This window comes from Rattus norvegicus, chromosome 2, assembly GCF_036323735.1.
Source record: "Rattus norvegicus strain BN/NHsdMcwi chromosome 2, GRCr8, whole genome shotgun sequence".
In the NCBI taxonomy this organism is placed as follows: Eukaryota; Metazoa; Chordata; class Mammalia; order Rodentia; family Muridae; genus Rattus; species Rattus norvegicus.
The window spans coordinates 181650481-181664396 of NC_086020.1; the positions used below are offsets into that span (position 1 = coordinate 181650481).

Consider the following 13916-nt stretch of genomic DNA (forward strand, 5'->3'; position numbering starts at 1 on the left):
ACACAGACACACACACACACACACACACACACACACACAAAACAAAAACACACACGCAGCCTTTCTGCAAAGTGTTCTGAGAGTTGGACAGGTGGGGCTGATACTAGCCCAGATTTGGGAGCTGCTATTGCAATCTCAGGTTAACATGTAAGGAAGTAAGAAGGTAAACACCTGGGAGGTGAGATAGAGAAGGAGCTGGACTTGTTTAGGAGTGAACTAGGACATCTCAAAGAAAGCAACTCCTCCCTCGGATGGACCATTATAAAAAGGCCAGCGTTCCTAATGAGCAGCACCCTGCAAGCAACATCAGTCTCCATCCCTACTGTTCCTCTGGTGAACCAGGTAAGTGAGCAGTCGCCCACTTCCACTCACAGTATTTAGGTCTACTAAATACTAAAGTCCATCATTACTTGAAAGACTTTTTTAGAATATTATAGGGTTCTCTGATGTAAAACTACGGTGTTTGTAGCAGCCTTTGAGATCTTTCCTTAAGAGTATACAAATCTAGTAAGCCACCAGCAGCTTGTCTTCTTTTGTTCTTCTTTGTTATATAAGCAGAAAGTCCTGAGGAATGGTTGCTACACAAAGAATGAAAGCAGAAGCTGTCTGATAGGAGTCTCCCTCAGTTTCCTATCACCGATAGCTGGCTTTGCTGTGACATGCCTGTCTCCTGTAGTGTGATGGTTGAGACTTAGAAAGCGACTAAGAGATAGATGATTAGCACACTATGGTTTTTCTATAGACACAGATCAAATCAGGTAGTACAACAAAGTCTCCCCTACATTCATTGAGGAATTGAAGGAAGACATAGGGATCCTGTTCTAATTTCATCACTCTCTTGCTACATAGCTGGAACAAGTTATTCCACTCTGAACTTATTCTCAACTAGTACAGAAAGAAATTAATCATGCTGACAATAATTACAAGCTATTGGAACTATTTATGTGTTTAAGCAATAAGTTACAGATGGATCTCTTGTTCCTTCATCTAGGTTAACTTGAATTTGCACCAAGATGCCTAAACTCCTGCAAGGCATTGTCACTGTCATCGATGTTTTCTACAATTATGCCACTGAATATGGGAACTGTGACATGTTGAGCAAAAAAGAGATGAAAGAACTTCTGGAAACTGAGTTTCGCCAAATTTTAAAGGTAAGAACTCTATATGAGGACTGAGTTCTGAAGCAATTCTCTTGTCTACTTTATCCTACCTTTCATTTATATACCAAATATAAGAAAGATATTTGGTAATAGAGAATTGAACTTGGCAGCCTTGAAATCGCCCATAAACCATTGATTAATAATGTTTTATAACATGATTAGGTCAAAATGATCCTGACGAACAACAGGCAATTCAGAGATTTAAAAATTCCCTGCCTGTGAAAGCAATTCTTATGACCGTCAGAAAACTCCTCAAAATATAATGAATTCATATTCTTACATTTGATTTCCTTAGTGTAGAGTCCAAAATACTACCTATTTCTAAGATTATAGTAATCTAAGACGTCTTAAATTAAAAGAAATTTGGGGAAAAGAATACCTTAAACTTAACCAGCTCTGAAAATAAACATGTGAGAACTTAAAATTATCCTTGAATTCAAATGCTTACTGAATAGCATTTGGATTCCTATGGCTGGGTATGTTACATCAAATATGAGAATCATCCTACCTCTTAAACTTGATCCTTTGAAATCTGTAATATGCAAATAAACTAACTGAACAAAGAAAATTTATATATAAATAAGTGGATGTCTACAATAATTATTTATTAATTAGCTGAACATCCTTCATTAACCATTGCCCTTCTTTCTCCTTCTTTCTTTCCTTCTTTCTTTCTTTCTTTCTTCCTTTCTTCGACAAAATTTTGAGTTTAATTCCAAGGAAGCCAGGAACTTCTTATGCAACGCACACTGCAAGCTCAGGATCATATTTCCTTGACCTCCATAGCATGGGTCTCAGGTATTAACCTTACCAAACATAATAGGCCCACTTGCTCCCTTACCCCATTTATCCTTGAACATTGCATCCATTCATGGTTACTACTTTCTGCCAATGTATGGATTGCCTGCTTATTGGATGGGACAAGCTCAATCTCTCTCTCTCTCTCTCTCTCTCTCTCTCTCTCTCTCTCTCCCTCTCCCTCTCCCTCTCCCTCTCCCTCTCCCTCTCCCTCTCCCTCTCCCTCTCCCTCTCCTTCTCCCACTCTATCTTTTCCACCTTTCTAGCCCAACTATGTGGTCAATTTCAACCAAAATGTACTAAATATTCATATTTCTACAGCCTTCCTCAAATGGTTGACTAAGTTTATAGTATATAATTACAAACACTTGACTTGTACCTTATACCTTGACAGAATCCAGATGATCCAGATACCGTAGATATCATCATGCAAAGTCTGGATCGAGATCATAACCACAAAGTGGATTTTACTGAGTATCTTATAATGATACTCAGGCTGGCTAAGGCTTGTAATAAAATTATTGGCAAGGATTACTGCCAAGCTTCAGGGTCAAAGCAAAAAGATCACAGTCGCCAGCACCAAGAGGAACAGAGTGAAAAAGAAACAGAAAACGAAGAGGAAGAAGCCTCTTCAAGTTATTCAAGTTCTAGTGCAGGAGAGAATGACTCTTATTACAAAAGCTCAAGAGGAAACAAAAAATACAAATCCAGAAAACCAAGACAAGGGAAGGAACAAAGTTCTGAACAAAGCACAAAATCAAATTCAAGTGATTTCAAAAATAATGAGGATTATGAAAAAGACCAGCATGGATCAGGATTTTCCTACTCATCTAGCAACAGCAGATCTAGATCAAGGAAAGATTCTGGTATTCCTCAACATGGCTCTGAATCAAGACAATCCTCTACCTCCAGTAAACAAGGATGTGGTGAATGCCAGTCATCTGGTAAAGGAAAACAAACTGCATCAACGCAAGGATCATCATCAGGTTCTGCTTCAGGTCAGTCAACCAGTAAACAAGAATCAGGAAAAAGTCAGTCAACAAGCAATACAAAAAACAGGTCTAGCACGAGAGGGACGACTGGCTCCCAAGAATATAGCTCTGGTTCAGAAGAAGAATCTGGCTTTAGTCAATGTGGATCTGGGGAACGACCATCTTCAAACACTGGAAAAAAAGGTTCCTTTCCTGCAGAATTAGCAGGTAGCAACCAGGATAATACTGGCTTTAGTAAGGGATCAAGCTCAGGACAGACTACCAATACCTGTGAGCATGGCTCTCAGTATGGTCATTCTTCAAGTTACGAGACTTACAAGTCCAAATCAGGACAAAGTTCTAACTCCAAACGACAGGGATCAGGACAAGGTGGGTCCTCAGGGTCTGGACAATATGGTTCTTCATCGGGACAGTCTCCGGGCTGTGAGTCAGGTCAGTCCACTGGCTATGGAGAACAAAGGTCAGGAAAAAGTCAGTCATCTAGACACAGACGAGGCAGGTCCACCTCAAGGGAGTCTAACGGATCCCAAGACTATGGATCCAGCTCAAGAGAATCTTCTGGCTTTAGTCAGCGTGGATCTGGGCATGGTCAATCTTCTCGGGGTAGAAAAAGTGGTTCTTTCTCTGGACAGTCAGCAGGCAGTCAACAACATCAATCTGGCTCTAGGCATGGATCTCGCTCAGGTCACTCTCCCACCTCTGGTCAGCAAGGCTCTCATTATGGTCAGTCTTCCAGTTATGGCACACACAACTCAGGGTCAAGCCAGTCGTCCAGCCAGAGGACACATGGCTCTGGTTCAGGGCGGTCATCTGGTTTAGGTGAATACGGCTCCTCATCAGGACAAACTTCTAACTCCCAGAGACAGGGTTCTGGACAAGGTGTGTCCTCTGGGTCAGGACGATATGGTTCTTCCTCAGGACAGTCTTCAGGCTGTGGGTCAGGTCAGTCCACTGGCTATGGAGAACAAGGGTCAGGAAAAAGTCAGTCATCTAGCCACAGGCGAGGCAGGTCTACCTCCAGGGAGTCTTCTACCTCTCAACAGTATGGATCTGGCTCAGGAGAATCTTCTGGATTTAGTCAACGTGGATCGGCTCGGGGTCAATCTTCTCATAGTGGACAACATGGTTCTTTCTCTGGACAGTCAGCAGGCAGTCAAGACCATGGATCTTGCTGCGGTCAGTCTTCTGGATATGGTCAAAATGAATATGGCTCAGGTCAGTCACCCACGTCTGGGCAGCAAGGCTCTCATTACAGTCAGTCTTCCAGTTATGGCACACACAACTCGGGATCAAGCCAGTCATCCAGCCAGAGGACACATGGCTCTGGTTCAGGGCAGTCATCTGGGTTAGGGCAATATGGCTCCACAACAGGACAAACTTCTAGCTCCAAAGGACAGGGTTCTGGAAAAGGTGTGTCCTCTGGGTCAGGACGATATGGTTCTTCCTCAGGACAGTCTTCAGGCTGTGGGTCAGGTCAGTCCACTGGCTATGGAGAACAAGGATCAGGAAAAAGTCAATCATCTGGCCACACTCGAGGCAGGTCCACCTCAAGGGAGTCTAACGGATCCCAAGAGTATGGATCCAGCTCAAGAGAATCTTCTGGCTTTAGTCAGCAAGGATCTGGGCATGGTCAATCTTCTAGGGGTAGACAAAGTGGTTCTTTCTCTGGACAGTCAGCAGGCAGTCAACAGCATCAATCTGGCTCTAGGCATGGATCTCACTCAGGTCAGTCTCCCACCTCTGGTCAGCAAGGCTCTCATTATGGTCAGTCTTCCAGTTATGGCACACACAACTCAGGGTCAAGCCAGTCATCCAGCCAGAGGACACATGGCTCTGGTTCAAGGCAGTCATCAGGTTTAGGTGAATACGGCTCCTCATCAGGACAAACTTCTAACTCCCAAAGACAGGGTTCTGGACAAGGTGTGTCCTCTGGGTCAGGACGATATGGTGCTTCATCAGGACAGTCTTCAGGCTGTGGGACAGATCAGTCGAGTAACTATGGAGAACAAGGGTCAGGAAAAAGTCAGTCATCTAGCCACAGGCGAGGCAGGTCTACCTCCAGGGAGTCTTCTACCTCTCAACAGTATGGATCTGGCTCAGGAGAATCTTCTGGATTTAGTCAACGTGGATCGGCTCGGGGTCAATCTTCTCATAGTGGACAACATGGCTCTTTCTCTGGACAGTCAGCAGGCAGTCAACACCATGGAGCTTGTTGCGGTCAGTCTTTTGGATATGGTCAAAATGAACATGGCTCAGGTCAGTCTCCCACGTCTGGGCAGCAAGGCTCTCATTACAGTCAGTCTTCCAGTTATGGCACACACAACTCAGGATCAAGCCAGTCTTCCCGCCAGACTACACATGGCTCTGGTTCAGGGCAGTCATCTGGGTTAGGGCAATACGGCTCCACAACAGGACAAACTTCTAGCTCCGAAGGACAGGGTTCTGGACAAGGTGTGTCCTCAGGGTCTGGACGATATGGTTCTTCCTCAGGACAGTCTTCAGGCTGTGGGTCAGGTCAGTCCACTGGCTATGGAGAACAAGGGTCAGGAAAAAGTCAGTCATCTAGCCACAGACGAGGCAGGTCCACCTCAAGGGAGTCTTATGGATCCCAAGAGCATGGATCCGGCTCAAGAGAATCTTCTGGCTTTAGTCAGCGTGGATCTGGGCATGGTCAATCTTCTCGGGGTAGACAAAGTGGTTCTTTCTCTGGACAGTCAGCAGGCAGTCAACAGCATCAATCTGGCTCTAGGCATGGATCTCACTCAGGTCAGTCTCCCACCTCTGGTCAGCAAGGCTCTCATTATGGTCAGTCTTCCAGTTATGGCACACACAACTCAGGGTCAAGCCAGTCATCCAGCCAGAGGACACATGGCTCTGGTTCAAGGCAGTCATCAGGTTTAGGTGAATACGGCTCCTCATCAGGACAACCTTCTAACACCCAAAGACAGGGTTCTGGACAAGGTGTGTCCTCTGGGTCAGGACGATATGGTGCTTCATCAGGACAGTCTTCAGGCTGTGGGTCAGGTCAGTCCACTGGCTATGGAGAACAAGGGTCAGGAAAAAGTCAGTCATCTAGCCACAGGCGAGGCAGGTCTACCTCCAGGGAGTCTTCTACCTCTCAACAGTATGGATCTGGCTCAGGAGAATCTTCTGGATTTAGTCAACGTGGATCGGCTCGGGGTCAATCTTCTCATAGTGGACAACATGGCTCTTTCTCTGGACAGTCAGCAGGCAGTCAACACCATGGAGCTTGTTGCGGTCAGTCTTCTGGATATGGTCAAAATGAACATGGCTCAGGTCAGTCTCCCACGTCTGGGCAGCAAGGCTCTCATTACAGTCAGTCTTCCAGTTATGGCACACACAACTCAGGATCAAGCCAGTCTTCCCGCCAGACTACACATGGCTCTGGTTCAGGGCAGTCATCAGGGTTAGGGCAATACGGCTCCACAACAGGACAAACTTCTAGCTCCAAAGGACAGGGTTCTGGACAAGGTGTGTCCTCAGGGTCTGGACGATATGGTTCTTCCTCAGGACAGTCTTCAGGCTGTGGGTCAGGTCAGTCCACTGGCTATGGAGAACAAGGGTCAGGAAAAAGTCAGTCATCTAGCCACAGACGAGGCAGGTCCACCTCAAGGGAGTCTTATGGATCCCAAGAGCATGGATCCGGCTCAAGAGAATCTTCTGGCTTTAGTCAGCGTGGATCTGGGCATGGTCAATCTTCTCGGGGTAGACAAAGTGGTTCTTTCTCTGGACAGTCAGCAGGCAGTCAACAGCATCAATCTGGCTCTAGGCATGGATCTCGTTCAGGTCAGTCTCCCACCTCTGGTCAGCAAGGCTCTCATTATGGTCAGTCTTCCAGTTATGGCACACACAACTCAGGGTCAAGCCAGTCGTCCAGCCAGAGGACACATGGTTCTGGTTCAGGGCAGTCATCTGGGTTAGGGCAATATGGCTCCACAACAGGACAAACTTCTAGTTCCAAAGGACAGGGTTCTGGACAAGGTGTGTCCTCAGGGTCTGGAAGATATGGTGCTTCATCAGGACAGTCTTCAGGCTGTGGGTCAGGTCAGTCCACTGGCTATGGAGAACAAGGGTCAGGAAAAAGTCAGTCATCTAGCCACAGACGAGGCAGGTCCACCTCAAGGGAGTCTTATGGATCCCAACAGCATGGATCCGGCTCAAGAGAATCTTCTGGCTTTAGTCAGCGAGGATCTGGGCATGGTCAATCTTCTCGGGGTAGAAAAAGTGGTTCTTTCTCTGGACAGTCAGCAGGCAGTCAACAGCATCAATCTGGCTCTAGGCATGGATCTCGCTCAGGTCAGTCTCCCACCTCTGGTCAGCAAGGCTCTCATTATGGTCAGTCTTCCAGTTATGGCACACACAACTCAGGGTCAAGCCAGTCATCCAGCCAGAGGACACATGGCTCTGGTTCAGGGCATTCATCAGGTTTAGGTGAATACGGCTCCACCACAGGACAAACTTCTAGCTCCAAAGGACAGGGTTCTGAACAAGGTGTGTCCTCTGGGTCAGGACGATATGGTGCTTCATCAGGACAGTCTTCAGGCTGTGGGTCAGGTCAGTCCACTGGCTATGGAGAACAAGGGTCAGGCAAAAGTCAGTCATCTAGCCACAGGCGAGGCAGGTCTACCTCCAGGGAGTCTTCTACCTCTCAACAGTATGGATCTGGCTCAGGAGAATCTTCTGGATTTAGTCAACGTGGATCGGCTCGGTGTCAATCTTCTCATAGTGGACAACATGGTTCTTTCTCTGGACAGTCAGCAGGCAGTCAACACCATGGATCTTGTTGCGGTCAGACTTCTGGATACGGTCAAAATGAATATGGCTCAGGTCAGTCTCCCACGTCTGGGCAGCAAGGCTCTCATTACAGTCAGTCTTCCAGTTATGGCACACACAACTCAGGATCAAGCCAGTCTTCCAGCCAGAGGACACATGGCTCTGGTTCAGGGCAGTCATCTGGGTTAGGGCAATACGGCTCCACAACAGGACAAAGTTCTAGCTCCAAAGGACAGGGTTCTGGACAAGGTGTGTCCTCTGGGTCAGGACGATACGGTTCTTCCTCAGGACAGTCTTCAGGCTGTGGGTCAGGTCAGTCCACTGGCTATGGAGAACAAGGGTCAGGAAAAAGTCATTCATCTTGCCACAGACGAGGCAGGTCCACCTCAAGGGAGTCTTATGGATCCCAAGAGCATGGATCCGGCTCAAGAGAATCTTCTGGCTTTAGTCAGCGTGGATCTGGGCATGGTCAATCTTCTAGGGGTAGACAAAGTGGTTCTTTCTCTGGACAGTCAGCAGGCAGTCAACAGCATCAATCTGGCTCTAGGCATGGATCTCGTTCAGGTCAGTCTCCCACCTCTGGTCAGCAAGGCTCTCATTATGGTCAGTCTTCCAGTTATGGCACACACAACTCAGGGTCAAGCCAGTCATCCAGCCAGAGGACACATGGTTCTGGTTCAGGGCAGTCATCTGGGTTAGGGCAATACGGCTCCACAACAGGACAAACTTCTAGTTCCAAAGGACAGGGTTCTGGAAAAGGTGTGTCCTCAGGGTCTGGACAATATGGTGCTTCATCAGGACAGTCTTCAGGCTGTGGGTCAGGTCAGTACACTGGCTATGGAGAACAAGGGTCAGGAAAAAGTCAGTCATCTAGCCACAGACGAGGCAGGTCCACCTCAAGGGAGTCTTATGGATCCCAAGAGCATGGATCCGGCTCAAGAGAATCTTCTGGCTTTAGTCAGCGTGGATCTGGGCATGGTCAATCTTCTCGGGGTAGACAAAGTGGTTCTTTCTCTGGACAGTCAGCAGGCAGTCAACAACATCAATCTGGCTTTAGGCATAAATCTGGCTCAGGACATTCTTCCACCTCTGGTCAGCAAGGCTCTCATTATGGTCAGTCTTCCAGTTATGGCACACACAACTCAGGGTCAAGCCACTCATCCAGCCAGAGGACACATGGTTCTGGTTCAGAGCAGTCATCTGGGTTAGGGCAATACGGCTCCACCACACGACAAACTTCTAGCTCCAAAGGACAGGGTTCTGGAAAAGGTGTGTCCTCTGGGTCAGGACGATATGGTTCTTCCACAGGACAGTCTTCAGGCTGTGAGTCAGGTCAGTCCACTGGCTATGGAGAAAAGGGGTCAGGAAAAAGTCAGTCATCTAGCCACAGACGAGGCAGGTCCACCTCAAGGGAGTCTTATGGATCCCAAGAGCATGGATCCGGCTCAAGAGAATCTTCTGGCTTTAGTCAGCGTGGATCTGGGCATGGTCAATCTTCTCGGGGTAGACAAAGTGGTTCTTTCTCTGGACAGTCAGCAGGCAGTCAACAGCATCATACCGGCTCTAGGCATGGATCTCGCTCAGGTCAGTCTCCCAACTCTGGTCAGCAAGGCTCTCATTATAGTCAGTCTTCCAGTTATGGCACACACAACTCAGGGTCAAGCCAGTCATCCAGCCAGAGGACACATGGTTCTGGTTCAGGGCAGTCGTCTGGGTTAGGGCAATACGGCTCCACCACAGGACAAACTTCTAGCTCCAAAGGACCGGGTTCTGGACAAGGTGTGTCCTCTGGGTCAGGACGATATGGTTCTTCCACAGGACATTCTTCAGGCTGTGAGTCAGGTCAGTCCACTGGCTATGGAGAAAAGGGGTCAGGAAAAAGTCAGTCATCTAGCCACAGACGAGGCAGGTCCACCTCAAGGGAGTCTTATGGATCCCAACAGCATGGATCCGGCTCAAGAGAATCTTCTGGCTTTAGTCAGCGTGGATCTGGGCATGGTCAATCTTCTCGGGGTAGACAAAGTGGTTCTTTCTCTGGACAGTCAGCAGGCAGTCAACAGCATCAATCTGGCTCTACGCATGGATCTCGCTCAGGTCAGTCTCCCACTTCTGGTCAGCAAGACTCTCATTATGGTCAGTCTTCCAGTTATGGCACACACAACTCAGGGTCAAGCCATTCGTCCAGCCAGAGGACACATGGTTCTGGTTCAGGGCAGTCATCTGGGTTAGAGCAATATGGCTCCACAACAGGACAAACTTCTAGTTCCAAAGGACAGGGTTCTGGACAAGGTGTGTCCTCAGGGTCTGGACAATATGGTGCTTCATCAGGACAGTCTTCAGGCTGTGGGTCAGGTCAGTCCACTGGCTATGGAGAACAAGGGTCAGGAAAAAGTCAGTCATCTAGCCACAGACGAGGCAGGTCCACCTCAAGGGAGTCTTATGGATCCCAACAGCATGGATCCGGCTCAAGAGAATCTTCTGGCTTTAGTCAGCGTGGATCTGGGCATGGTCAATCTTCTCGGGGTAAACAAAGTGGTTCTTTCTCTGGACAGTCAGCAGGCAGTCAACACCATCAATCTGGCTCTAGGAATGGATCTCGCTCAGGCCATTCTTCCACCTCTGGTCAGCAAGGCTCTCATTATGGTCAGTCTTCCAGTTATGGCACACACAGCTCAGGGTCAAGCCAGTCATCCAGCCAGACTACACATTGTTCTGGTTCAGGGCAGTCATCTGGTTTAGGTGAATACGGCTCCTCATCAGGACAAACTTCTAACTCCCAGAGACAGGGTTCTGGACAAGGTGTGTCCTCTGGGTCAGAACGATATGGTTCTTCCTCAGGACAGTCTTCAGGCTGTGGGTCAGGTCAGTCCACTGGCTATGGAGAACAAGGGTCAGGAAAAAGTCAGTCATCTAGCCACAGGCGAGGCAGGTCTACCTCCAGGGAGTCTTCTACCTCTCAACAATATGGATCTGGCTCAGGAGAATCTTCTGGATTTAGTCAACGTGGATCAGCTCGGGGTCAGTCTTCTCATAGTGGACAACATGGTTCTTTCTCTGGACAGTCAGCAGGCAGTCAACACCATGGAGCTTGTTGCGGTCAGTCTTCTGGATACGGTCAAAATGAATATGGCTCAGGTCAGTCTCCCACGTCTGGGCAGCAAGGCTCTCATTACAGTCAGTCTTCCAGTTATGGCACACACAACTCAGGATCAAGCCAGTCATCCAGCCAGACTACACATGGCTCTGGTTTAAGGCAGTCATCTGGGTTAGGGCAATACGGCTCCGCAACAGGACAAAGTTCTAGCTCCAAAGGACAGGGTTCTGGACAAGGAGTGTCCTCGGGGTCTGGACGATATGGTGCTTCCTCAGGACAGTCTTCAGGCTGTGGGTCATGTCAGTCCACTGGCTATGGAGAACAAGGGTCAGGAAAAAGTCAGTCATCTGGCCACACTCGAGGCAGGTCCTACTCAAGGGGTTCTTCTGGTTCTCAACGGGATATATCTGGCTCAAATGAGGCTCCTACCTTTAGTCAACATCGATCTTGGCAAAGGCAGTCTTCTCACAGTTGGCAAAGTGGTCCTTACTCTGGACAGTCATCTGGCCATGTTCAGCATGGTCCTGAATGTCCTCAATCTGAAGGGTCAATTCACTCATCCACCTGTGGTCAGCCTGGTTCTGCATCATGGCAGTCTTCTGGTTTTGACCAACAATATCCTGCATCACACCATTCTTCTCCCTGTAGTAGTCATGGTACTGTCTCTCAAGAATGTTCTGGCTTTGGTAAACAGGTATCTAGATCAGGTCAGTGTACTTATGGGCAACATGAATCTAATATAAACCAATCATCTGACTATAGACAATATAATCCCACATCAGGGCAGTCATACTGTGGTGGTCACTGTGGATCTAATTCAAACCAATCTTCTAGCTATTGTGGACAGGGAGTTGGTTCAAGTCAGTCTTCTAACTATGGCCAATATGGATGTTCCTCAAATCATTATTCTAGCCAGAGTCAACATGGAAGTGGATGTACTCAGGGTTTTGGTGCTGATCAATGTGGGTCTGGTTCCTATCCCTCTTCTATCTCTAGACAAAATTGTCCAGGATCTGGTCTGTGCCATACTTCACAACAATATGGGTCTGCTTCAAGTCACTCATTTAGCCCTGGATCATGTTGTTCTGGATATGGTCAATATTCTAACTGTGGGAAAACTCAGTCAAATGGGAGATCTGGAACCCAATGGGAATCTGGTTGTAGCCCATCAATGTGTAATGAAAATCAATCAATAAGAGTGCATAGACAAGTAGAAACCTTCTCAGGTTGTGACTTTGGACAATTTACACCTTCATATGGACAGATTAGATCTGATACAACTGGTAAATTGTCACTTTGTAATGTGGCCAATAGACAAGGTAACTATGACTATCAGAGAGTCAAGGAAAGTAACTTTGGAATGAAAAATATAGTCTCAGGTTCTCATAGTTTCAATAGTAGCACTCCACTCTATGAGTATGTCCAAGAACAGAAACGCTAATTGTCATAGTAAATAAAGAACCGTGGTAAAATTAACTTAAATGTTAATTTAAGAAATAAAAAATTGTTAGAAATAAGCTGATCATGAAATTCCTTTCTAAATCTGGACCTACCTGTACTCATCCATTTAAAATAAAAATTAGCATATATACCTAGTTATTGAGTTCCTTCCAAATAATATACGATAGTTGGGGTACTTAGTTAGGATCTATTGCAGTGGATAAATGTTTGGTTTAAGGGAATTAGTTTGGAAGAATAATTTGGGGTTTAATTAAGGTATCTATCTGAAAGATTATTATTTAGTTAGGGATGATGCTAAAGCTAAGCTTATAGTTTTAAAGGTCAATATATTACAAATCTATTATCACTCCAGTTGCCAAAGCTTTACCTTACATAAAATACAGTCTAATTTTCAATGTATATTATGTTACATGGCAAGAGCAGGACATATATGTAGGTGTGTTTCTATTCTTACCCGAATCACCAAGATACTTTGACAAACTGTAAATCAGTAAGTGACCAAGTGGCACTAAAATTTTGCTCCAGATCCTGATTCTTAACCACTGGAAAAGAGGTGCAGGACCAATGGATCCAAGTGTGGGATTTACCTTTATTTGAACAAGAGATATCTTGGCTTCCATTTGTAAGAAATTGTTTCAGATTAGAAAATTTTAGGCATACTACATACAGCTTTGAAGTGTAAGTGGTCTACTGGTCTCACCATGTAGAGATATCAGCAATGACAAAATGGAAAAACAGTTTGCCATTATTATTTAGGTCTTTTCTTGCCTATAATGTATTTCCTTCAAGTCTTTGGATTCAAATAACTGGATAACATTAATATTAACAATAAATTGCTGGTGATTAAATACTGAGCTTTGTCTTGCCTCTGCTTAATCTTACTTCTCTCACACAAGTGGTCAAACTAGAAACCAATACAAGGTGCTATTTCCCAAAGTCCCATACCTCACAAACCATCCAAACTAGAAAACCTTAATAATCTTAATAATATGGACTTTTTAATTTAAAAATAGGCAAAAGCCATGCCTTTTGGTTTTGCGTGGGATCTTGCTGATTGGTTGGTTGGTTGGTTGGTTGGTTGGGGACAGGGTCTCATGACTAGCTTTGCCTAGTTCAACCTTCCAGCCTTAGTCTCCTGAATGTTGGGATTACAAGTATGTCCCACCATGCCCACCTTTACAACATTGTTCTTCACAATAGTTGTGTTTATGACACAGAGAGCAAAAACAAAATAAGGATAAGTGAGACTACATCAAACTAAGTAAAATAATCAAGATTAAAATATTTGAAATAAATGTGTCTAAAGAAGCCGACAAAATGTTAATATCTAAAATAAACTCAAGTAAACCCAAAAGAAAAGACAAAGTATGCAAATTTTAGAATGGGAAAGCCATGAGAAGATAGTTCCCAAAGAAAACAAGTAGACAACAACTCTTTAAAAACAAACTAAAATTAAACAGGCCTATGGGCAGCATATTTCTAATTTCCATACTTGGAAGGTTGAGACAGGAGGACTGCAAATTCAAGACCAGCTTGGGTCATAGCAAGACCATCTTTCAAAAACAGAAAAAGAAAGAAAGGGAAGGAAAGGTGAAAAAAATACAAAAGAAAGAAATG

The 13916-nt window shown here is 45.9% G+C and overlaps 1 protein-coding gene across 1 annotated transcript; it reads left to right on the forward strand.

The window, feature by feature from the left end:
- Positions 1 to 291: 291 nt before the first annotated feature.
- Positions 292 to 13153, forward strand: Hrnr (hornerin). The gene is made up of 3 exons (XM_063282905.1): positions 292 to 342; positions 992 to 1151; positions 2353 to 13153. The coding sequence occupies exons 2-3, from the start codon at positions 1014 to 1016 to the stop codon at positions 12277 to 12279; spliced, it is 10065 nt and encodes a 3354-aa protein (XP_063138975.1). The 5' UTR covers positions 292 to 342; positions 992 to 1013; the 3' UTR covers positions 12280 to 13153.
- Positions 13154 to 13916: the final 763 nt, after the last annotated feature.

Coding starts and splice junctions, on each gene's coding strand:
- Hrnr (XM_063282905.1), top strand. CDS start 1,014: ATGCCTAAACTCCTGCAAGGCATTGTCACTGTCATCGATGTTTTCTAC. Junction 1,152..2,352: donor AGTTTCGCCAAATTTTAAAG/GTAAGAACTCTA, acceptor ATACCTTGACAG/AATCCAGATGATCCAGATAC.